At 42.8% G+C, this 26106-nt stretch overlaps 1 protein-coding gene across 9 annotated transcripts in view; it reads left to right on the plus strand.

Moving 5' to 3' along the window:
- TBC1D16 (TBC1 domain family member 16) overlaps positions 1-8151 on the plus strand; it is a 61092-nt gene extending 52941 nt beyond the window's left edge. For 4 of the 9 annotated variants that reach the window (XM_088138389.1, XM_088138391.1, XM_088138390.1 and 1 more), the window contains exons 8-12: positions 1201-1335; positions 1965-2151; positions 2618-2797; positions 4940-5086; positions 5307-8151. In XM_088138389.1, the coding sequence (XP_087994515.1) occupies positions 1201-1335; positions 1965-2151; positions 2618-2797; positions 4940-5086; positions 5307-5552 (895 nt within the window). In that variant the 3' untranslated portion in view covers positions 5553-8151. Of the gene's footprint in view, positions 1-1200; positions 1336-1964; positions 2152-2617; positions 2798-4154; positions 4246-4939; positions 5087-5306 lie in introns of those variants that run through there. The other 5 variants (XM_088138395.1, XM_088138393.1, XM_088138394.1 and 2 more) reach the window with 3 other exon arrangements.
- The last annotated feature ends 17955 nt before the right edge of the window (positions 8152-26106 follow it).

The raw sequence follows: 26106 nt of genomic DNA on the forward strand, positions 1-26106 counted from the left end.
CACACATATCAAATCATAAAATATAGTTTGCAAACATAATGGTTGGGTCTGTAGGGCTGACTGTGTTGACATATACCAACACCTGCTGGGAGAGGTCATCCAGAGTTTAGGGCTTGGTACCACCAATAATCTGATGACAGCCAGCCCTGTCCCTACTTTTTATCGAGTTCCAAGGAATCTGCACGCGTTTTTCAAGCGTGGTCGAAGAACCTGAAGCGTTCTGGTCAATCAGAAGGAAGAGCAGGAAATCAGGTTTCAAACTGTTAGTTGAGATCACACTCACCGTGAAAACTCAAGCTTTTCCATTTACGTATGGTGCATTCACCTCTGAACCTGACCAGGAATGTATTTGCACAATGAAAGCTAGTACTACGACTTGTACCCTTGACCTATTTGGGCTATAGTAGCCCACTATTCCTGGGTCTGCCTTTGAAAAGGGTTTGGAAATTTCAGCAAGCGCAGACCCCTACATTCAGGCTGTCGATGAGGGTGAGTTGTAGGAAGCACTTGCCTCCCTTGTTACATGCTCTGTATTTCAGGCTACTGGGACTTGGTTAGGTGAAAGGCTGCATTCTTCCGTTTAGAACTGCCTTCTAAATTTCAACATCTTCGACATCTTCAGGCAAGGTTCTTCCCTCAGTCCCACCATCATCAGAAGCACATTTAGTTGTGGAAAAGGCGGCTGTATTGGGTGCTTTTGATTTTTGTGACCTCCTGCCAAGGGGAGCTAGGTTAGTGCACATTCTACTGCCAACAATCAGATGAGTCTAATTTTTGGGGTGGTCTTTGAGGATTTTAAGTTGATGCAGAACTAAGCTTTATAACTGCTTTTTTAAAAAAAAGCAGTATTCTACTTGTCATTTTGTGTGTTGTGTATAGTTTACTCCTGTGTGCCCTATCTGGAGTGCAAAAGTAGTTCATGTTAGGGCTGTGCGGTGCTTTGCACTGGGAAGAGAGGCTTCAGAATGCCTTGGAATCCAAACAGAGCACCTGTCTGCAGCTCGTTCAAGAAGTTTCTAGGATCACGCAACTGCATTGGAAGCCCTTTGCAGCAGCCAAAAAAAAAGACACAGTTGCTTTAATGAGTAGCAGCAGGTGCGGGATATGCACTCCCACGCATTCCAGAGCATCTCTTTCCAACTGAATCTGACACACTGCAAAGCTCTAGCATATGTGTGCAATAACTAATGTGTTCCTCAGGCTCTCCCTAGCACCAGATGAGCAGAAGGCATTCTGGAGGAACGTGCAGTTCACTGTTGATAAAGACGTGGTGAGGACTGACCGCAGTAACCAGTTTTTCCGAGGAGAGAACAACCCCAATGTGGAGACTATGAGGTGATAATTTTGCCCAGTTGGTACCAAACAGTACACTGAGTGCACCTAATTGGAAAATCCAAATTCATTCCCACTTGGACAAAATCTTCCAGAGGACTTCCAGGCAATCCTGAGAAAGTCACAGGCCCTTTCACCTGAAGTGGCTAATAATACAAGTGCAAAGCAGTTTCAAAGGCTTCCCATGCCTTGTCTCTTTAAGCAGCCTTTCCCGTTCTGGGGCCCTGGATGTGGCCTGCGTGTCTCAGAATTCCTAGCCAGGAGGTTCCAAACATATCTTGGCTGGGAATTGAGAGAGCTGTAGGCCAATTAACTGAAGGGCACTAGGGTAGGAAAGGCTGCTGGACCACAACCCAGGAAGATGTGAGTTTTATGCCCAATATTGCAGGTGGGAGATTAAAGCAGAGAGAAAATGCTTTGCCTCAGGCCTCTAAGGAGCACGGGTGGTCCCTGTTCTCCTGCAAGTCATGTATTTTCTGTGTCGTGGTTGTCCTTTTCTCCCCATTTTCCTTTACTTTAAAAGAAGCTTCTGGCCAGTGATTCCTTGGCAGGGGAAGCACAGAGGTCTTTCTGACTTCCATCATCCTAACCTCACTTTCTGTGTGTGTTTGTTTGTTTTACTGTCCCCTTAGGCGGATCTTGCTAAACTATGCAGTGTACAACCCAGCCATTGGCTATTCCCAGGGCATGTCTGATCTCGTGGCCCCCATCCTCGCTGAGGTTCTGGATGAATCGGATACTTTCTGGTGCTTTGTTGGTTTGATGCAGAACACGATCTTTATCAGTTCCCCCCGGGATGAGGACATGGAGAAGCAACTGGTGAGGCTTGGAGCTGAGGGCCTTCTTCTTTTCCTCTCTGGTCCCCTCCCCATCGTTGCCAAAGAAATCCAAAACGTGGTATCTGCATGTGGGGCTGCTAGCGACCCCGTGTATCCCATGGGAGAAGTGGAAGTGTGTGAGCAATCAGAGTTCTGTCAGAGAAGCAGATACGGGAAAGTTGTGCTCACAGGAGGCCCTGGCAATGCAGAAATGCCCACTTCCCGGCAGCTCCCAGTGCTTCTTGCCCAGACCCAGCATTCTTGTTTGCATGTTATTTTTTGAATTGGTTGGTAGATCAACCAATGCAGCCAGCTTCGGGAGGCGTGCGAGCTTCTACTGATCCAGGAGGGTATCAGGAGGGAATATAGGAAAACGAAAAGGAGTAATTGTGGCTGTCACTTTCTGCTCATCCCCTTCCCCTGCTGAGTAGGCTGTGGCGGCGCTGAGTGCCATTTTCTCCTTGCAGATGTACCTTCGAGAACTGCTGAGGCTGATGCACGTACGCTTTTACCAGCACCTGGCCTCCCTTGGGGAGGACGGCCTTCAGATGCTTTTTTGTCACCGCTGGATCCTCCTCTGCTTTAAGCGAGAGTTTCCGGACGCTGAAGCTCTGCGCATGTGGGAAGCCTGCTGGGCTCACTACCAGGTGAGGCCTGAGGGCACCTTCGTCCGGGCCCTGTGCTGCCCTGGCAGGAACTGCCGCCCATTGTGGCCCCTGCTTTCCAGCTCCCTGTGCTAGCCTGGATGGGGGTGAGCTGAACACGCACCCTGCTCTCATCTGAGCGACCAGCTGGCCTTCTCCTCAGTGTCCCCCGCCCCGTTGGTTTCCTCTGACAGTACACAAACCGATGTAAATTTCGCTCTGACGGTTCATTGCGGAGCTTCTGGGCCGCTCTTGTTGCCGTCGCCACCCATCAGCCTGAAATGCCTTCCGCCCGCCGTGCGGTTGCGTCTGCAGTCCGGCCACCTTGCTCTCTCCTGAGCTGTAAAGGTTGATGCCTGCTCTGTGCAAGCTCTCTCCAGAGAGAGATGGACACGCACAGACTGACTTCCCCAGCTTCTCTGTGAGGCTAGCCCCAGGTCCCAGCAGCAGGAACAAGCGTATGGTTTGTGTCGGACCTGTAAGCGGAGGCTGCCACCAGACCATGCGAGCCATATGCTGCTGACTCTCACGTCTCTCTGCCAAAGAGTTGCTCTCTGGTGGTGGTCCAGGGAGGAGGTGCAGGGGGGAGAAAATGCCTGGGCAAGCTTGCCTCAAATTAGCACGAAGTGGCCGCCAGGAGGGTTGCTCGTCTTCGCTCCCACTTTGGCTTCGCTGCCTCTTAGCTGGATGATCCAGGCTTCTGTGGGAATAACATCTGAGGCGTTACAGAAGGCGAACTGAATTCTGCAGCCAAACTTAACTCAGAAGGGAAAGCATTGGTTCCCTGATTATACATTAATAAGGCATATCAAGTTAAATGCCAAAGTGCTAAATTTGAAATATGGGGGAAGCATTAAGACTCCATTTAAAAATAAAGCTGGCAGTTACGTGGACAGAATCCTGCATGGATTTCATGGGCTTCAGCTGTAAATATTTTAACTTGTGCACACACATGCGTTCTGTTCAGGTACATCAATATGTATTTTTTATCCTGTTTTGGGCACCTGGATTTATAGCTTGACCTACCAGTTCTGGCTTCCTTTTTTCTTAGCCCTCCCTCAAGTAAGATTTGTGACACTTTTGATAGTGCTCTCTAAAAATCTGTGTGGAAGCTCTTTCCAGTTGCTTTGCTATTGTGAAATGGTTGTGTTGCCTCTGGAAGTAACTGGCTTTGACTCCTTCAGCTGACAGCAGGGGGCAGCATCACAACCTCCATGTTTCCTACTAACTGTGGCTGAAGAAATATTTCAGAGAAGCCGCAGTCAGGGCAGGATGGACACGTATAACGTCTAGTCGTTGTTAGCAGTGTGACAAAATGGCAGTCTTCAGTTTCTCTTGGTCATTGCTGACTGTCTTTCAGGTGCTCCTCTGATCTTTCCTAATGCAATCTCCAGCACAACTGGATGCATGCCTTCTCAGTTGAAGATGCCACTGAATTCAGTGGGGCTCAGGTTAGTGCATGAGCAGCCTTGCTCCACCTGGTGTCCTTCACCTGGTCGGACACTGTCTCCCTTGATCCCCAGGCAGCTGGAGGGCAGCAGCTCCAGGAAAGCCAGTGTGCAAGATTGTGGCCTTGCTTCACACTGTCCCAAGATCTCAGCTAAGGCTTTACTCATCCCTTTGCCTCTGGGTGTCCTAGAAGTTAAAAGCTCTTGGACTATATAGCAGCCAGTCACTGCTGCATATCCCTGGTGGAAGCAGTGCCAATCTGCCAATGGTGCCTGTGCTGGAGATTGCAGACTCCAAAACCAGTTTTCCAAAACTTTTCTTTTCCTGTGTTTTTTTCCTGTGTTTTCCTGCATTTCCTTCAAGAAGATAGTCTGCTGTCTGCATTGGACAGGATAACATATCTGAAATGCAAATGAGAGCTCTGCATTAATCTGTTCCTGGTCTGAAACTCAAGCCATAACATCCCACAAGTTTTGCATTACATGGAGTGCTTTCTTTTGTCTTAAAGTTGCTGCTTTACCATTTTGAATGGTGGGAGAGGAATAATTTTGCCCTTCCAACTTGTCATATAATTCATGATCACCATCAATTGCCTCTTCTTCTGTTGCCATTTCTTGGCACTTTCTCTTAGCCCAAGAAAACTCTTCAAAGCATTGTTGCTACTAACTGCTGTCTTCTTGGTTACTTTTGCTGCAGACAGACTATTTCCATCTCTTCATCTGTGTGGCTATTGTGGTGATCTATGGGGATGATGTCATTGAACAGCAACTGGCTACTGACCAGATGCTGCTACACTTTGGGAACCTCGCCATGCACATGAATGGGGAGCTCATACTCAGGAAGGTAAATCAGTACCGGGGTCCAAGACAAAACTGCTGGGAAGAAATCTATTGACTGTAGCGCACATAACGTGCCCAATGAGGGAGGGTTTTTTGGGGTCCGTGGGTGGTGAGCCTTTATTCTGACTTACAATAGGCATGTTTTAGACAAGCCTGGCTGTTCCAGATGCCCACTGTCCCCTCTCTTCAGCACACCTAAACATCTCACGCTCTCTCTCTTTCAGGCTAGAAGTTTGCTCTATCAGTTCCGCCTGCTGCCCCGGATCCCCTGCAGCCTGCATGACCTGTGCAAACTCTGCGGAACAGGCATGTGGGACAGTGGCTACATCCCCGCCGTGGAGTGTACTGGAAATCACCCTGACTCTGAGAGCTGCCCATACGGGGGCATGGTGGATGAGCCTTCTCCCAAGTCAGGAAATGAATGCAGAAGGGGGCTTAAAACACGAGAGGTCTTTGCTTTCCGGAAATGACCGCTCAGGATTGTATCCCAGCTACGTGGGGACTGCAAAACGGCGGGCACAGAAAACTCGGCAGATGGCAAGCAAAAGATGAAAGAACAAGGGTGGTTTTCTTCTGATCCCCAAAACAGAGGTGGTCATGGGAGGAGAATACACATGATGCAGAATAGAAGAGTCTCCTGCTTTGTGGTCAGAGCTGGATTTTGATGTGCTTCGTACCGGGAAGAGGGTCAGTCAGACTATGGTGATGCTTTGTAGTTTGGAGCAAATGGAGAGAGAGAGGTTGAGCCTGGCAAATCAGGGTCAAAAGTGACCCAGGATTCCCCGCTTCCCTTGCCGTGTAGGGAATAGTGACTGCTTTAGAAAATGAACCCACAACCAGCAACCCTGATGGTAGGTGAAGGGGCAGGGCCGACCTTGCTCCTTTGCCCAGGTGTACCCACGCACCTATGCATGCACCTATTGCTTTAACCAAAATGCACCACTCCCTGGCTTTATTGTAAAGCCATGATGATCACCTGGAGTACAGTCTGCCAAAAACAATAATAAAATTGCAAACTTTGGGGTTCCCAAAGGAAACATTTCAGCGTGCGTGTAAACGGTCACTGTATTTAAAAAGCCTTCAGTTTTTCTCCATATGCACATCAAATGTTTGCCATTTGGAAAGTCAGAATCAACAGCTTCACTGTGAGTGTAAATTATGCAAAATTACACATCATGCAATATGGACTATTCGATTTAAACTTCTTAAATAAAACATACTGGCAAAAGTTCTTCTCAGTATCCCAAGTAGAGGAAACACTTTGAGGCATTTAGCTTCATTAAGAACTTCTCTGATGAGGACTATAGTGGCCAGAGAAGGAGGGCTATGAACCATTATGTTCTCCTTTCAAACCAGCAGCCTCTTCCCTTTCCATCTGTCGATCCCATGTCCTTCTCTTCTCCAGTTTTACTACTGTTGATTTAACTGTTTCCTGGTTAAAATAGCAAAAAGCACCACACTGTAAATGGTGGGATCACCCTGAAATATTGAGGTGATGAAATGTATGCCTACCTGAATAAGATGAGGATTCATTCAGCCACTTAGTTCAGTTCAAAAGTTATTTAGGTCAAAGGCCAGTATACAACAAAACAATCAACAAACTGTTTAAAAGTAAAAGAGGAACAAAGGGCAAGCTGAAAGGATAGGACCACTATTACTACCAGTATAAACTTTCAACTGCTTATAATTTGGCTCTTCACCAAATAGGGCAGTGGAACTCTTCTTGCTACATCTGTCCAAAAGAGGACCCTTGGATCTAGTCCTGGGGGAAATCTGCAAGCCGGAGTGGTGAGCAAAAGCAGCAACTCAGTTTTTAGCAATTCTTGCTTGATTTAAATCCATTAAAATGGTTATAGTGCACCTGTAAGAGAGAAGCTCCACCCAGCTCTCAGGACAGGTTGCTTTAAAACGTAGGCCATGGACTGAATGAGCTTCCAGGCTCCCACAGGTTGCAAAGTGTCAGGTGTTTTCAGAGATATTAAGTGATGCCTTTGTTAAAAGCCACAGCTGGCCCCTTCACACCCTAGCAAGACCTGCATAACTTGCAACACCTCCCCACTTAGCCAAAGGCAGTCTGTTGCTTTATATGGAAAGGGGAGTTGCCAAGTGCTCCATAATTTCACCTCACTTTAAAAGAAAGAAAAAAAAAAGGTGACAAAGATTTTTTGAACTTCCAGGTGGGTTGGATTGTCTGTCCTTTGGAAGAAGAGGAATCTTTCCAAATATAGCTGAAGGGAACCCAGTGGCTGGGCTATAAAATGTTATCTGATGCTTAGTCCCAATTTTTTTTAAAAAAATGGCCTGGAAATTTCAGAATAAATGCCATTTATTCTCATCAAATTGTGGCAGTGGGTGGGCTGTGTTGTGAGAGCAGTTTCTAATAGAGTGAAGCACTAAGAGGGTGCTTTGCCTGATTTCTGTCGGTTTTTCAAGATTGAAATCCCAGTGGCAGACTGATAGGGCCATACTTGTAGGCTAATCTGACAGATCCATCCCTGCGTTGCAGGGGGGAGAGCAGCCCACAGCAGACCAAGAAGTTACCTTCAATGGGAAACAAAAACCAGATTTTTTTTTTCTGAACCACAGCAGAACCTGGAACATTATTGAAATTCTCTGATCAACTTGGACTGGAACAGAAGAATTCCCAGTTGCCACTTTAGAAGGAAATGAAAAACTTGCAGGGGTACACTTACTGTCTCTACAGGAATTAGAAGGAGCATGTGAAATAAACTCTGCATATGGGAGGCTCTGTTATTTGGGATTTGTATAGCACAGCTTTCCCTCTGTAATGAGCTCAGTTTCAACTTGGGATGTACAGTATTTGGTTGGAATCAAACTGAAGGCCAGCTTCTGCTTTGTGATGGGGTTTGGTCAATACACAAATTGCAACTTTTAAATCTGTTGAAAGCTGGTAATTTTTATTCCTCTAGTTTTATTAAATCAATTAAAATTAATCACAGTGGCTATACTGTAATTCTTCATTAAGCCTTTTTTTTCCTCTTTAACATTGGTTTAGTGGCATCTTCATCTGGACACATTTCTGACTGTATAAATAAATCACTTTGAATAAAATCTTTTATTTATTAAGAACACAGAATTTTTTTTTTTTTGGTCTTGTTTCATATAGGCTATGGAGTGGCAATTGCTGCAATGAGTTTAGAGCCCTTTGCTTGCTTTGCCCCATTTTGCAAATGAATTTGCATCCTAATTCTCTTGGGTGAACCAGTATGTTATGCATCCCAGATCAATCACTGCAGATTTATTGAACCGAAGCAGAACTAAGCTAAAATAGCTTAAATTGCAGCTGAACTGGAGCAGTGACAAAACAAGAGTCTGTCAACAACCCTGCAGTGAAGTTCAGTATCTATCTAAGTGAAGGCAGAAAATTGGGTAGGCAGGAATGCAGCTTTTGGCAGTCTAGCCTTTCCCTATTACTCCTGCACGCAAGAAGTGTTGCTTCTTAAACTCTCTCCTAGGCTAAATACAGTGGGGCAAAAAAGTATTTAGTCAGCCACCAATTGTGCAAGTTCCCCCACTTAAAAAGATGAGAGAGGCCTGTAATTTTCATCATAGGTATACCTCAACTATGAGAGACAAAATGGGGGAAAAAATCCAGAAAATCACATTGTCTGATTTTTAAAGAATTTATTTGCAAATCATGGTGGAAAATAAGTATTTGGTCAATATCCAAAGTTCATCTCAATACTTTGTTATATATCCTTTGTTGGCAATGACAGAGGTCAAACATTTTCTGTAAGTCTTCACAAGGTTTTCACACACTGTTGCTGGTATTTTGGCCCATTCCTCCATGCAGATCTCCTCTAGAGCAGTGATGTTTTGGGGCTGTCGCTGGGCAACACGGACTTTCAACTCCCTCCAAAGGTTTTCCATGGGGTTGAGATCTGGAGACTGGCTAGGCCACTCCAGGACCTTGAAATGCTTCTTAGGAAGCCACTCCTTCGTTGCCCGGGCAGTGTGTTTGGGATCATTGTCATGCTGAAAGACCCAGCCACATTTCATCTTCAATGCCCTTGCTGATGGAAGGAGGTGTTCACTCAAAATCTCACGATACATGGCCCCATTCATTCTTTCCTTTACACGGATCAGTCGTCCTGGTCCCTTTGCAGAAAAACAGCCCCAAAGCATGATGTTTCCACCCCCATGCTTCACAGTAGGTATGGTGTTCTTTGGATGCAACTCAGCATTCTCTCTCCTCCAAACATGACGAGTTGAGTTTAGACCAAAACGTTCTACTTTGGTTTCATCTGACCATATGACATTCTCCCAATCCTCTTCTGGATCATCCAAATCTCTCTAGCAAACTTCAGACAGGCCCAGACATGTACTGGCTTAAGCAGGGGGACACGTCTGGCACTGCAGGATTTGAGTCCCTGGCGGCGTAGTGTGTTACTGATAGTAGCCTTTGTTACTTTGGTCCCAGCTCTCTACAGGTCATTCACTAGGTCCCCCTGTGTGGTTCTGGGATTTTTGCTCACCGTTCTTGTGATCATTTTGACCCCACGGGGTGAGATCTTGCGTGGAGCTCCAGATCGAGGGAGATTATCAGTGGTCTTGTATGTCTTCCATTTTCTAATTCTTGCTCCCACAGTTGATTTCTTCACACCAAGCTGCTTGCCTATTGCAGATTCAGTCTTCCCAGCCTGGTGCAGGTCTACAATTTTGTTTCTGGTGTCCTTCAACAGCTCTTTGGTCTTGACCATAGTGGAGTTTGGAGTGTGACTGTTTGATGTTGTGGACAGGTGTCTTTTATACCCATAACAAGGTCAAACAGGTGCCATTACTACAGGTAACGAGTGGAGGACAGAGGAGCCTCTTAAAAAAGTAGTTACAGGTCTGTGAGAGCCAGACATCTTGCTTGTTTGTAGGTGACCAAATACTTATTTTCCACCATGATTTGCAAATAAATTCTTTAAAAATCAGACAATGTGATTTTCTGAGTTTTTCCCCCCATTTTGTCTCTCATAGTTGAGGTATACCTATGATGAAAATTACAGGCCTCTCTCATCTTTTTAAGTGGGAGAACTTGCACAATTGGTGGCTGACTAAATACTTTTTTGCCCCACTGTAGTGTGGAAAACTGAATTCGGTGCACTTTGCACTTGTAACAGGAGTGAAGTTGGAGCCGAGGTAGCCTGTCTTTGATGCTATCATTATTTTCAACTCCTTCAGCTGCTGCTTGGGTAAATTCCCTCTTGAGGACCCTTCCACACAGCACCCCCCCATGTGGATCAGCTGGTAACGTGGGGAACAGATAACCAATGGTGCTTTAACACCCTGCCCTCTCGTCCACACCCAAGTATCTTGTCTGACGCTTTTATAAATCTCAACACTTGCTCTGCAGGGAAGTGAACCAGGTGGGGTGCTCTCCCTCTGAAAAATTTAAAAGCTACAAGAAATCATAGATGCCAGCATGTAGCCAACATTGGCTGATCTTGAAAAGGCTCAGCTGGCTAAGACCTGGTTAGCACTTGGATGGGAGACTACTGGGAAATCCCAGAGTTGTAGGCTAGGGGGAAGGAAGTTGAAAAAGGAATGATAAACCACTTATCATTGTCAAGAAACAACATCAACATGCTCTTTGTGCAATCACTAGAGTTGTGTTTTATAAAGTGTTCCTGGAAAATTGGGGTCTCCTGTGAGAGGAGGTGGGAGCCCAGGAGTGGAGGTTTCCTGCATGGAGGTGTCCTTCCTTTGCAACCATTTGTTACAGGACCTGTTTATCAATTCCTGAATTTGCAACTTAAGCCATTCCTTGTCACCAGGGACAAGCAAGTGGAGTCCTGGATCCCTTATGTATCTGAAAGCAATTTGCTTGTACGCGTCTCCTTCCTTTACAGAAACTCAAGTCTGTCTTTGTCATCCGTGTGAGGGGTTGTGTTTGCATATATAAACAGAATTGGGGAGGGGGGCTGAGGGGGAGGGGAGGGAGCAGCTCTTCAGATTTCAAGGTCGCAAGAGAAAGAGCTATTTTAATGTCTGTTCAGAGATGGCTGTGAGATACATGTCTGAAGGAGGAGCATCCCTCGCTTTGGGTAGGGAATATATTACCGGTTTGGCTCTGTCCCTTCTAGAGGTCACAGGAATAGAGTGCCACCTGCTGTCTGCAAGCTCTACTGCTCGGTGGTGATTACGCTGCGGTGTAAGTCCCGCACAAGCTTCCTTCTGGCCAGTGGTAACCTGTGAGCTGGCCCCATGTCACAGTACGTGTTTACATTTTTTTTAAGGCAGCGGCTGCCATGGCCAATGTCTGAATAATCACCTGCCAATAACAGGAAATGTCGGGATTATTTTATAAATGTGTTACTCCAGAGAGAGACTACTGCTAACAGTCTTGGAGAAATCTTTTCCACAAAAGAGAGACCTGTTCTGTTCTAGGAATAAGAGGTCCGGGTAAAAAGCCTCTCAATTTTTGTGCTTAAGACACTGTACAATAGATTGTTCGGGAGCTGAAAGGGAGTTTTTTCCCCTAGTTTCTCTGTTTGGTAGATGCTTGTATATTGTTAGTGCTTTTGCCTATGATAGTACTTAACTATTACTCCACAATCCAAGTTTATTTCTATAGGGTTAGGGAAGGACTGCGTTCAACCATCCCTCCCATTTATTGTATCAGTAAAAAAGGCCAGAGGGATAGGAACAGTGTGTCCCATTAGTGCGCCAACAGAGATGATGAGAGGTACTGCTGTGTACATCACAGGCCATGTTGTTATGCCAACAACTGCCTAATTGTCCCTTGGTATGTGATTATGCACATACCAGAGCAGAGCGCCTCCCAAATATGTGCTAATGGTATGGAACTTACGGAAGAGCTGAACCAGCACAGTTCTGCACATCTGTATATGCCGAAATCCCATTGAGCTAAGTGGGGTGTACATACTAAGAATAAGGTATATTTAGGAATGTACTCTTATTGACATAATTGATGCTTTAAACTGTAGCAGACTTAAATAAGTTGAGCTCCAAGATGATACCCGTCTTTTGCCCTTGCCTTGCTTTTTTTTATTTATTTTTTTATTATTCGAAAGGGGGAAAAAAAAACATAGAAAGTGCTTTAACAAAAAAGTGGAAGAAATACAAAAAAATGTTAATACGTCATAACAGTAAACAATTACGACTCTATATATACTTATACAAATATTATTCCAGTACATATATATTTCTAATACGTTTATATCGCTATCATGTTTTCTTGTCTTTTTTCTTTTTTGCCTTGGTTAGTGTTTCTGGAACTGGAAACTATCCAGCTTATCAGTTTACAAGGAATGGGTTTTCCCTTCTGTTTCCAAACAGTTGTCCATTTAGGTGTGTTTTTTTTTATTTTACTAAACCCAGCTGACCACTGCTGTTATATGACCCTATTAAGAGGCAGGATCCCTCCCTATCATGCTTACCTTCTATCCCAGGGCACGCTGTCTTTGCATTTCCTATACTAATCTTACATATGAAAAATGAAGTACAGTATATACTTTTCAGAGTTAGTCTACGAGAACCCTTCCTTCCGCAGCATCTCGCCCGTGACCTCGGTGGCAATTGTGGACGGTGAGGTCATCAGCTGCCTGCCTCACTGCTTCTCCAGGGGTCCTCTTTCGCTCCAGCCCCTGTTTTTTCCAGCCTCAGGTAGAACCGCAAGAACGGCCACCTCTGCTGGAGAGTGAGTGGGTGCAGTCTCCCCCCTCCATGAGGCTATGAATTGTCAGTATAACGTCCTCGCATTTTCTGGGACGTATCTTTGTGAACGAGAGTCAGAGGAAGAGTTGAAAGCCGTGGCAAATGTATGGCTGAGTTATTCAAACAGTATGAGAAGTATGGCCTTAATCATAAAGCCGGAGGGCTATAAAGGATAAAGATTGACCCAATTAAGTGCAATTGCACGTTGTTATAGATGTGTCCAAATCCGTCTCCACATTTTGTGTTCCTGATGGGCCATCTGGGAAGCAGCCAAGCTGCTGAGACAAGGCATTTTTTAGTCCCAGATTGCTGCTTGCCTGCCAGTCTTCCTCTGGGGATGGGGTGGAGCAGGCTTTTCTTTCTACCTCCTAGAAATAGGCTCATCTGTATGTGCGGACACAGCCACACACCCAAACTCACCTCTCTTTTGGCCGTGAGCAGTCATCTATGCCTGCTTTTAAATTCTTGGCCCCAGAAAATGCTATGTGATTTATTTACCCTGTTGCCAATCTTCCCTCCCTTTTGGCATGCGGCAATTTTATTACGTGCATTGATAGTTAAGAACAGGCTATTGTTTTTATTGCAGAAAGAAGCACATGTCAGGGAAGAATAGCTGAAACTTTGGCTTTGTACTGATCCATCCTTTAACCTCTGCTTAGAAAGGACGCAGGTGGGTGGTTACCTCACCAAATCCAAAATCATTTACCAAAAGCCTTGTAGGAGCAGCTGAGAAGATGAATTTCTTGTGCTGGAAAGGTAACACAGTGAAGCAGAATGTTCCTGGCAGATGTTTAACTCGCAGCTCCCCAAATGAGCATACTGTCTTAGCCTGGGTCCAGCATGCTGTTAAATGACTGCTTTCATTACAGGAAAAGGCAAATCCGGTGATGCCCACGGGCTGAAGAAAAGACTCTTCAATCACCACAATTTGAAGGGTCACCACAACATCACCCCTCGCTTTTAGGTAGTTTTTTTTTTTTTCAATCCGTTCAATCTGGTCCAATTCTCGGAGACTGCCTGGACCAGCCCCTGCAGTTTTCTTGGCAAGACTTTTCCGAAGTGGTTTGCCCTTGCCTCCTTCCTAGGGCTGAGAGATAGTGGCTGGCCCAAGGTCACCCAGCTGGCTTTGTGCCTAGGTGGGACTACAGGTCACGGTCTCCCGGTTTCTAGCCTGATGCCTTAACCACTACACCAAACTGGCTCTTTTAGGTTGGTTATGTTTGCTTTAATAACCGCAGGACCATTTATGAGAATAGGAGCATACACCAAATGGCCCCTGACTCATTAGCTTTTGCTTCTTATATGAGCCTATAAGGGTTCTTTGCTGAAACTAACCGAGGCCCTTTTTGCCCAACTTTTGGCTTCTGACAAGGCTTTTCTGGGAAGGTGAAGGCTTGCATCTCCACAAAGCAACATTCAGAGACTTGCTTCCTTAAGTCAGAGAGTGGTCCTTTAGCTTGTCCTGCATCTCTTGGAAGTTCTGCCCTAACTTCCCATCTAGCATACATAATTTGCACTACCTCTATTTCAGCTATTTATCAAGAAGACTTTAATCTCAATACCGGTGTGTTTCACCCAGTCAGCTATTCATCAAGGGACTAAAAGAAACCAACCTCTATTTTAAGCAAACAAACAGCTGAAGGCAACTAATTTGGAGGCACCACGCGCCAAGTGTCTTCCTCCTTAAAGAAAGCGTGCCAAACTCCCTCCAATGGTTTTAACAAGGGGGAAAAATGCTTTTGTCACTAAGCCATCTATTGCTGCTGGCTACAAACACAAGTTCAGACAAAGCATGCTGTTGCTATATTTTATGTGCAACTCTTTTTCTTGGGGTCACATGACAGTCTATCTTCACGGTAAGCTGATGCAATGGATGGAGTGGGGGATTCAGGGCAAGAGAGGGAGTGCTGCTCAGTCACACCCGGTCTTTTAAAACGTGGAAAGATGCATGTGCCAGAGCAAAACACCGTCACTGAAAATGTGTCTATTTAAAAAATGAAATTTGGGGAAGGCTACATGGAGAGAAGTTGGGTTGCTCACCACTCTTGTAGTGTCACGGATAATGTCATATCTATTGTCAAAGGCTTTCACACAAGTGGATTCTATATAGCTTCTATTACCTAGGGGGGAAATGTGCCATTTTTAATGTATAAATTTTGCCCTTTAGCAGTTGGAAATTATGAAATAGAAGTATATCTTCTGTGGGAGAAAAGGAAGATTGTGTTCAACAAATAGGTAACAAATACATTTTCACTACACACAAACACATACATATACTGTATAAGCAGAACGTGGTTCTTCTGAACTCCTGGATCAGAATCTAGAATTTTCCATCAACTTCTCAAACAGGTATCATATTTAACAGTAGAGGATATCACAGCCCAAGTAAGCCCTTGAATTCTCCAAGAAAAAAGGTCTATTGCTTTAACCAGTAAAGAGATTCCACATACTGTACTTATCCTAAGCAGAAGTCTTCTACTTCCAGAGTTTAACATGTGGCTCAATTTAAGCTGTACACAGTTTTGCAGATTTCTAGGATAAACACATTCAAAGAAAGACAACAAAATTCCTACCATGAGAAAAAGACGAAGAAGAGGAGGAGGAGGAGGAGGGAGTTTCCAGCAGATACAGCTTGCTGTGAAAAGCTTGGAATTTTAGAATCATAAGATTAGAAAGAATTGTCATAGGTCATTTCATTCCATTCTTTGCCACTAAAGGATTTCATTTTGGAAATCAGTGCCACCTCACAGGTATTAGAAGCCTAGATTACCTTAGCTGATCTTGAAAAAGTTGAGCAGGGTCAGATCTAGTTAGTACTTGGATGGGAGGCCACCAGGAAATCTTAGGATTGTTGACTAGATAGGAAAGTTGAAAAAACATGCAGGAAGAAAGTAATAGCAAACTATTTCCATACTGTTGTCAAGAAAGCAACATGGATGTGTCTAAGTATGCATCAGGAGTCAAACTGGATGTACAGGAAATTTACTTTATTTCCACTTAGATGCCATCATTCTCTAGTTGTTTTTAAGCTAACTAACAGCAAGAAAAAGAAGCAGCATGTGGGCACCTCACCTAATTCGTTGTGACACTGACAGATACAGCCACCTAAAGGTCAGATCAAAACCCACTTATTCCTGGCTTACCTGGTAAAAGCCAATGGCCTAGAGCTGTGGTTGGCAATCTGCATTTATTTTCGTATGTGCTTTGAAGAAGGTCTATTCAAGGAGAGCTATTTGTCTCTGCCTAACAGTTAGCACCTTGGGAAGGAAGGAAGGAAGGAAGGAAGGAAGGAAGGAAGGAAGGAAGGAAGGAAGGAAGGAAGGAAGGAGGGAGGGAGGGAGGGAGAGAGAGAGAGAGAGAGAGAAAAAGAAAGAAAGAAAGAAAGAAAGAAAGAAAGAAAGAAAGAAAGAAAGAAAGAAAGAAAGAAAGAAAGAAAGTCAAATAAAGGATGAAAGAAATAAAGGGACATCCCAACCTTCTAGTCCTGCCAATCAGGGGATGCAGCCTCAACAGGAAAAAAGAATCACACACTCTTGATCAGGAAAGCTTTACAAAATTTCTCTAACACTCTTCAAAAATATCCCTGAACCTTTCAGAAAATGGTGAAAAAACTGACACATAAATATTATTCACATAAATGAGCACAATAAACCTTCAATACTAAATTTCTAGATTATTTTTCTTTAATTTTATTGAAGGTGGCAATTACAACAATACAAAATAATACAAACTAAAAATGAATAAAAAGAAAAAGGTGCAGGAAAGAAAGAAGGAAAAAAGAAAGAGAAAAAATAGAAAGAGAAATAGAAAAGAAAAAAATATATAGTAAAGAAAAAGAACAGAAATATATAAAGAAGTATCTTCCCCAATCACAAGTATAAACAATTTTAGTAACTTATCACCTTCTCTTAAAATACAAACAATGATCTCCTCTTCCCATATCCATCTCTTATCCGTAAACAAGTCCTTAAAGCCTCATCATTTTGTAATTTGTATATTGTAAATCCAATATAGGAAAATTATTCAGGTAATTCTCTTGGTTTGTTATTTGTATATCCCATTTAATTATTAAGACATCAGCTGGTTTCTTTTGTATATCCAGTATAGCATCTTTTTCCATATCATTCCTGTAGCGTGTCATTTTTAAATCCACTTTCAGATCAGTCTCAGTCTTGTCCGGTAAAACTTGTTCCTCTTCCATAACATCTTTTAAACATGGTCTATCTATAGAGGCAGACACTCTTAAAATTAACTTCTGAGTCCATTGTTCAAAAATATCCTTCCATATGTCCAATGTCTAATATTTTTTCTTCATTCTGTATTAGTAAGTCAAATTTAAGTGTTCTTCTCCTTTAATTACAATCTTTAATTTCCTCTAGTTCCCTCTAGCGTCCAGTTCTTAAGTCTTATCTTACTATGGTTTTTTTTTATTGAAAACAAAATCATTTTCCCATGGGAAGAATTCTTTATAATTAATTCAAAGACTTATTTCAAATTTATCTGGACCCTTAGTCCATTTGTAACTTTCTAAAACCAAAGTTTTAATCACCCTTTCGCTGTGGATTCCCAAAATAATTTTTTAAAGTTCTTAAACTTGTAGTTAAGACTTTTTTCACTAAGGATTGAAGGAAACTCACCCGGTGCTATAAAACCTGTCAATCCAAAGGTTCCTAATAGCTGAAAAGCTGTTAACAAGCAATTTCCAAAAGTGATTAGAAAAGGAAGTACGTGAACTTAGTGTCCTTTTAAAGGTTGCGACTGCGGTTTGAGCACGGTGGCTATTTCCTCATCTCCCAGAGCTCTAAACATGCTGGAGACTGCTGTCTTGTGGTCTCCTCACAAGGAGCAGCTGTCTGGAGCACTTGTGGGTGATCTCAAGTCCTCTCCTTGTCCAGAGGAATTATCGAAGAACTGGTCTACTTGCTGACTCTTCACTCCACTGCTGTCATCAGCTCTGCTTTTCACGGAGCCATCTTCAGCCCGCCATTTCTTCTCCAGAACCCCCTAAATTTCTAAATGATCCATAACAATAATTATTTCACAACAGCATAACATAAAAATAGTTCCAGTGTTTATAACAAATTTGCTCTCATTTTTAAAGAGAACTAATCTTAAACAAATATTTGCAAGAATAAAAACATCTTAAGTTGCTACCTAAACAATAAGATAGACATATTTTTTGAAGTATGAGAATTCCATGCTTGTGCCTTAGAGTTCAAAATATTGTTCTTCTTGTAACCTGCTTAATGTGACAGTGCTTGTGTTCACACAACACACTGAACTTGATTACTGATTTAGTCCATTTACTGGCTTTACACTCTACACTAAATCTTAACTAATTAGAAGGGCTGAGTTTGCACATCTGTCTAAGGCCCCCTCCAACCAGGATTAAAACTAATCAAGGTTAAGGTGTGATATAAACGTAGCTGCTAGAACTTTTACATGTAATTTACAAACCCTTGTCTCTGATAATGATCTTAGCAGAAAATTTTAATTTAAAAAAGCAGATTGTTACTGAGAAAGAAGTTGCTACAGCATTGGATTTCCACACTGTGACACTTTGAATTGTACTAATTAACAAATTAGTAACCAGTGTAGCTTTCTGAAATGTGGCAAGACACATATGTAGTGCACTAATCTCACTAGCACTATATTTTGCACTAAACCTAGGTAGATGGTAGAATCCTCAAGCTGTGTATACCAGCAATTTTGATAGATGAGGACAGACAAACTGATGATTCATACAAGGTGGAAAGGAGATTCAACCAGTTTGAAGGATGACTTACAACTGTTTGCAAGGGGGTTCAAGTACCTGGTTTGTGAGTTCTCCTGGATGCAACATTGACTGCAAAAAATCAAGCAACTCAGATGGCTAGGAGTGATTTTTGCTAGTATAAGTTAATACATTAACTGCGACCTTATCTGAAGAGGAGAGACGTGGATATAGTTATCCATGCTATAAAGACAACCAAGCTGGATTATATAATGCACTTGTATGCATTTGTTTTAGGGATGGTTGGAATAAAATGTGTCTGCTCATATGACATCTCTGTTGTACTAGCTATTCTGGTTTCTACCATGTAGGGATAGGCAATGTGGCCCTTTGGGGCAGTGTTGATCTCCAGTTGCTATCATCCTTAGCAAAGTAAATGTTTAGAGGTCATGGGAGCTGCTGTCCAACATCTGGAATGTCAGACTTTTCTCACCCCTGGCCCAACTGACCTAAGTTGTTTGATTTCAGGTTGTTTGAAAGTTAGTCTTGATCAATGTCAGCTTGACAGCACTTTAGGATCAGCGTCAGAGGCCTGAAGGAACAATTAGGAAGGCAGGTACACAAAATAAAGCCTTCTTAGCCAGTTGTGGATTGTGCTTCTAACTGATGCCTACCAATCCCATCGTTATAGGCCTTCAAACTGGCCCCATGACTCCGCTGTTCAGCTTGCTATGTACAGTAACTGCATATCTGGTACTATTTGGTTTTAATTATTAATTATTTCTCATAGCTTTATCCTGTCCTGTGCTTTTAAAGCTTGTTAGATGTCACCTTGTTGAATCTCCTCTAGAAGCTGGCTTATAAATATTTTAAATAAATGTGCATCCTGTAACCAGGATGAAAGGAAACTTGCTTAAGCAAGTTCAGTCTGTAACTGATCTGATCAAGAGCCTGCAGCTCCCTAAGGCTTGATTCTTGGGCTCCGAGAAGTGTTCATCCCTTACTGGAGACCAGCCGAGGAATCCGAGCTGGCAGCTCATTTGTTGTCCACTAGTGAGTGAGGATGCTTGATCCGGTTGCAGAGGAGCAGAGTTCAATCATGTCAAAGTGCAGAAGCAAAAAGTCTGACTTGCACTTCTGTGGTGCAACCTGTTGAAGTTTTGAAGGCCTTTCTATACACTGCTTTTACTGATGGCTGGCAGATCTGTAGGAAATTATGCTCCAGCAACTGGTGCTCCTAATAAAGAGCAGAGGAAATTTGCCCAAATTGTAATGATAAGGAACCTGTTTTTTCCCACCCTCCACCCCTCCAAAGATACCACTGAACTCACCAGGCCTAAGGCAAAGAATCCACATACCCTGAAATATTGGGCCTCTGTTCACTTCTATTGATATCGGACTAGCTCTGTTCATACATTATGATGCCATCACGCAGCATAAAGAGACGAGTCCTGCTACTGTTTTTTTTTCCCCCTAAGAAAAGTTGTTTCTTTGACCTTTTCTGTATCAGTACGAAATAAAAACTTAATTGGGACTGCAGATAGGAAACATAATGCCAGAGTTAGCTCCAGAAATAGAGAACTGGGATTCAGTAGTTTGCACTGGGATAAGAACAGCCCACTGCCCCCAACTCTTAACTACTGAAGCAAAGGTATTTGGGATACTTAATCTTCCCCATCCCTTGTTTCTTTCTGTTCAATGGGGATCTGATGATGTCTTGCTTAAGTCCCTCTGAAACTTCCAGAGAAGCACTTGGAAGAAAGATTGCAACCACTAAGATTAGCTGAAGTGGTTTGTGGGTAGTAGGATAGTATCTACTTTCCATGTTGTCTGCATTTAATAACCATGTTATTAGCAGACGGCCAAATACCAGCTGGATGTTGGGACTGGTGTCATCAGATTTTTCTAGAACTCTGAAGCAATTAATCAACATTATCTAGTCTCTGCCATATGTTTTGACAAGTTTGTCATGTGAGTGTAGCAGTGTGGGTGTATATAAGAGGATCTTTGTTGAATCAAAACAGTACCTGAACATTGCGTGTAATTGCTTGCTGTTGTAATCAGTGTGAATTCAGAAAAGAAGACTGAGATCTGCCATTCTTACATTTGATTTGATTATGTGCCATCAAGTCGGTGTCAACTTGTAGCAACCACACAGATAGCACAATCCATCGTTGCTGTAACTGAGTCCATCCAGCTTGCTGCTGGTTGTTATCTTCCCTTTTCTTCCATCTTTCCCCACATTATGGACTTCTCAAGGGAGCTAGGTCTTTCCATAATGTATCCAAAATGTAATAATTTTAACCAGGTCATTTGTATCTCAAGTGATAACTCTAGATTGATTTCTTCTATGATCCATTTTGTTTGTTTTTCTGTCTTTCCGTGGTATTCTCAGGAGTCTTCTTCAACACCAACATTCAAAGTTGTTGCTACTCTTTTTATCTTGCTTCTTCAAAGCCCAATTTTCACTTCCATAGAGTGTCACAGGAAAAATTATTTCCTACACAATTCTGACCTCTGTTGATATAGACATATCATACTATATGAATATCTTTTCTAAGGCCTTCATTGTTACCCTACCCAATGCTAGTCTCTTTCTTGATTGCTAGTTCCTTTACTGTTGATAGTCCCTCCTAAAAGGCAGAAGCTATCTACTGCTTCAATGTCTTCAATGTTAATTCTAAGGCTGGTTGGTGTACCAGTTGTTACTAGTTTGGTCTTCTTTATATTGAATCAGAGTCCCATTTTTTTCATGTGCTCCTTGGCTTTTGTTACTAGAGCTTGCAGATCATCTGCATTTTCAGCTATCAGAGTAGTGTCATCAGGATAGCACAGGTTATTAATGTTTCTTCTTCCAGGCTTAAAACCATACTAATTTTGTTCCAATCAAGCCTCCTTCAATATATATTCAACATATAGGTTAAATAAATAAGAAGGGAGTATAGAGTGATGTTTCACTCCTTAGCCAATCCAAATCTAGTCTGTTTCGCCATGTTCCATCCAGACTGTACCTTCCTATTCTCTGTATAGGTTTTGCATGAGGACAGTGAGAAGTTCTGGGATTCCCATTTTCCTAAGGCATTCCACAACTTGACATTTGACACACCAAAGACCATTTTACAAGTAGTCCTCAGGTTACAACAGCAATTGGGACCAGGATTGCCATTGCTAAGCAATGCGGTCATAAAGAGTGATGTCATGTGACTGCATTGCATAGCAACAACAATCCCAGCAGTTCTGGTTGCTGTCGTAACCCCAAGACATGTGGGTTGTAAAGCAGGAAGCAGTGGGAATCCCAGATAAGGAGTGGCGGGGGTGCTGTGGGGGGGGTGCCGGGGGGATGGGGGAGGCCTTCAAAAGGCTGACGCAGGCTGCGCGTGAGTTGGGGGAGGCTGGAGGAGGGCTTGGGGAACCCAGTGCAGGCTGCACATGAGCACAGAAAGGCCAGGGGATGGATGATGTGGCAGGATGTGAGTGCAGGAAGGCCAGAGGGACTTACCAGAGTGACTTGCAACCTTCCCTGCTGGCTTCCCCATTGACTTTGCTTGTGGGAAGCCAGCAGGGAAGGTCGCAAATGGTGATCACATGACCATGGGACACTGCAACCGTCGTAAGTGCAAGCTGGTTGCCAAGTGCCCAAATCGTGATCATATGACCATGGGGGTGCTGTGACAGCTGAAACTCTGAGGACCAATCATAAGTCCCACTCATTTAGACCTGTCGCAACTTCAGACAGTTGCTGAACAAGTGGTTGTTAACGAAGAATATCTGTATAATCCGTGAAGCACATACAGGTAGTCCTCAGGTTACAACAGTGATGGAGAACCTTTTGGGCTTGACATGACAAAAATTCAGAAAATGTCTAACTTGACTCTGCTGGTGTGTCACACCCGCCCCCCGAACAAAAGAGAAACAATTCTTTACATATTCATTTATTTAAAGAAATACAGTCCAATCATGTGCTATGGATTGGTGCTATGTACTATATAAAGAAACATCAAATAATTATAAAAACAAGTAAAACTAAACTCAATTTCTTTGGTAACTCAAACAGGGAGAGTTGTTGGGTGTTGGTGAATGCTGGTGTGTCACCCAAAACGTCGTGGTGTGTCACCTTTGACACGCATATCATAGGTTCGCCATCACTGGGTTATGTTCATTTGTTCAGAGACTGTTCAAAGTTACGATGTTGCTGAATAAGGGGGACTTAAAATGATTTCTCAGAGTTCTGGCCATCATAGCATCCCTGTGATCATGTGATCGCAATCTGGGTGCTTGGTACCCAACTTGCAATTATGACACAGTGACTTGCACTCATGTGAATGCAATTTCCGATGTTCCCTGTCAGCTTCCCACAGGCAAAGTCAATGGAGAGGCTGGCAGGAAGTCAAAAGTTGCAATCATGTGAGGTCCTCAGTTAACGACCCACACGGTCCTCATTTAACAATGGCAACCGGGACTTGCCAGAATTGCCTTTGCTAAGGAATGCAGTCATGTGCCATTGAGCTTTACAACTGCTTTGCTTAGCAATGGAGTTCCCGGTCCTAATTGCTGTTGTAACCTAAGGACTACCTGTACTGACATCTTTTTGGTATTTGGCTTTTTCAATTCTAGTATACATCAGCAGTAATGCTTCATGTTCCTTGGCCTTTTTAAAAACCAGCTTGAACATCTGGCATTTCCCCTTCCATGTAGGGGTCTAATCTATAATGGATGACCCTAAACATTATTCTGCTAGTATGTAAAATTAGAGATATTGTGTGATAGTTTGTACACTCTGTCAGTCTTTTTCTTCAGTATTGGTTTCTAGACTGATGTCTTCTTATCTGTTGACCACTGTGTCATTCTCCAGATCTGATGATATAATTTGGTTAGAAACTTTATTGATTCTTCTTCTGTTGCTTGCCATATTTTTATAGATACTAATTTCATCAATTCCTGTACCTTTCTGACTTAGTAATGACCGTGCTATTCTAACTTCCTCTTTGAGTACTTGAGGTTTTTATAAACAGGGAATACCTTCTGAGGTATCTTCAATGTTGACATCTCTATTGTACAGAATTTCAATATACTCCTTCCATCTGTGAATCAGTTACTATCTATCCACTGGAGTCCTTTAGTATACCAGTTGGAGGCTGGAAACTCCTGAGTTTGGAGACCTTTTAGATAACTTTTCTTATTTTCAATGCCTGTTTCTATTTACAGTGTCTTTACAGATGTTGTAATACTGATTCTTGTCTCTTGTAACAGCTTTTGAAATTCTTAGTTAAGTTGCTTCCTGAGATCTTTTTCTTTCTTGGCTTTGGCTTCTCTTCCTGGCAATTTCCACCATCTTCTGACATTCAGTTTGGTTTCCTCTATTTCTTGGTCTTTGGCAGTCTCTTTTCACATTCATCCTTAACAATTTATTTGATTTTACTCCATTGTTCCTCTGATTCTCTACTGATGAAGTTTAGGATTTTAAAGTGATTCCTGATAATTTCCTTAAAATGGTGGGGATAAGCTCAGCATCATATTTGTTCTTCTGCTTTAGCTTGACTTGCAGCCTGCTAAAGCAGGTTGAGCAGTTAATGATTTGTTCCACAGTTAGCTCCTGGCCATGTCTTCGCTGTTAAAACTGAGCTCTTCCATCTCCTCGTACCAAGAATATAGTCCATTTGATTTCTATCTGCTCTGTCTGGTGATGTCCATATATATAGATGTCATTTTGGTTATTTGAAGAATGTGATAACAATGAAGCAATTGTTATTCACTGTAATTCTGTCTTTGCAACTTCAGATTTTCTTTTCCTGCATGGCAATCTCAAGAACTAGATGTCTGGAAGGCTTTAATCCAGCCTTGTCATAAACACTATTAGTATTCCAAAAGATTGTCAGCTCTTCCTCAATAGCATGCTGAATGCCATCAGGCCTGAGGGGTCCATAATCCAGCACTATGCCACCAATCACTTTATCTTGTCTATCCATGTGGTTTTCTTGACAAACTACAGGAATGGTTTACTGTTGTCTTCCCCCACATAATATGAACTGATGCCTTTTCCATTGTCCCTAATGTGATCACCCACCTCCAGCATCTTCTTATATAATTGCTGCCCAATATAGGTGGCTGCTTGCTTTAGCTGGGCAGCTGGGATGACCTTCATGCCTTGGGGATGATTCTCCTGGGAGTACATACACTTGGTGTACTGCACACCCCTGGCCTTCTTTGCTCACCCCTCCCAGGAACAACCACCTGCTACAATGAGGCAGCGTAATAGGACTGGGCAGTGGGACATTCCTATGAACGATGCAGAAATTTTAAAATGTTGATTTTGTTCTGACCTTGGATAACTTGAGCAATATATTCCTATACATTTAAATTAAACCAAAGATGCTGGAGCATTACTTAGATTCATTTTTAATTTTAATTTAAGAGGTTCAGCTAAATTGAAGATTGGCTGCATAAAACCTATGAAACAGTATACACTTCTCTCCAATTACGAATGCCCATAGCAGTGAAGACTTCAAGCTAGAAGGAATCCTTAGGCGGGTTTGTTTATTTTTTAAATTATTATTATTATTATTTAGTATACTTGTCAACTATGCTGATACAGGCTTTCTTTATGGAGTCCAACTTAATCATAAATCTCATTATTCTTTGTGAGAGAAACTGCAGCCCAAAGGGCTGTCACTCAAACCAGTAGGTTTGGTTTTTATACCATCTGAACATGGAACTAAAACGATGCTAGAAGATGCCCAATCTCAGTTGTTCCAGATGTCTTCACCTACAACTTCTACTGTCCCTGATAATTAGCCCAAACAATTTGAGGCTGCATTTAAAATATCAGTAGGGCCGCAGCTGGGGGAAAATGGACTCAGTGGCCAACCCTATGCCTGTGTAACAGCCCAGAGTTTTTCCTCAGTAAGTCTTTAGCTCAGTGCTGTCCAGACTTGGCCACTTTAAGATGAGTGGACTTCAACTCCCAGAATTCCCCAGCCAGCCATGCCAAGTTTGGACAACACTGCTTTAGCTGAACCCAGCTTTTGTCAAGGGATAAAAAGAGCTGCTGGCACATAATTAATTGTCCTGATTTTGGTGGGTATTCTGTGATTTGCTGCTGTCTAATGCTTTGTGGTATAGAAACCATGAAAATAAGATTGTATAAATCATGGCCTGGGGGTGAGACAAAACCAGTGTCGTGGAAGAGAGGGTGAAATTGTGCCTGCCAGGTCATCCCATCCATTCTGTAAATAACTAAAACAGAGTTGCTATCTTCAGCTAAAGCAGGGGACCTCCAGTTTCTGTTCAACTCCAGCTCCCATCAGCTCTAGACAGCATGGCCAATGGTGAAGGTGATAAAAGTGGTCGTGAAGGATTTCTGAAGGGCAACATGTTGCCTAGCTAGGAAAAACCTTTGCCCAAGAAATTTGACCAGCCAACATAGAGTGCATTGCAAAGGACAAACCAATGCTTTGACTCAGTAAAAGGTGACTTGATACGTCCAACGAATAAGAAGTCAACACAGGCTTTGCTACCAAATATTTGTGTATCTACAAGGCATCTATTCATGATTTGATATATCATTGGGATGACAGATTTCATAGGAACATGAAAAGCTACTTTATATACCAAGTCAGACCACATGT

This window comes from Python bivittatus, unplaced genomic scaffold, assembly GCF_059951505.1.
Source record: "Python bivittatus isolate LINGU-HERP-01145 unplaced genomic scaffold, Pbiv_v1 ctg000220_np1212, whole genome shotgun sequence".
NCBI lineage: Eukaryota > Metazoa > Chordata > Lepidosauria > Squamata > Pythonidae > Python > Python bivittatus.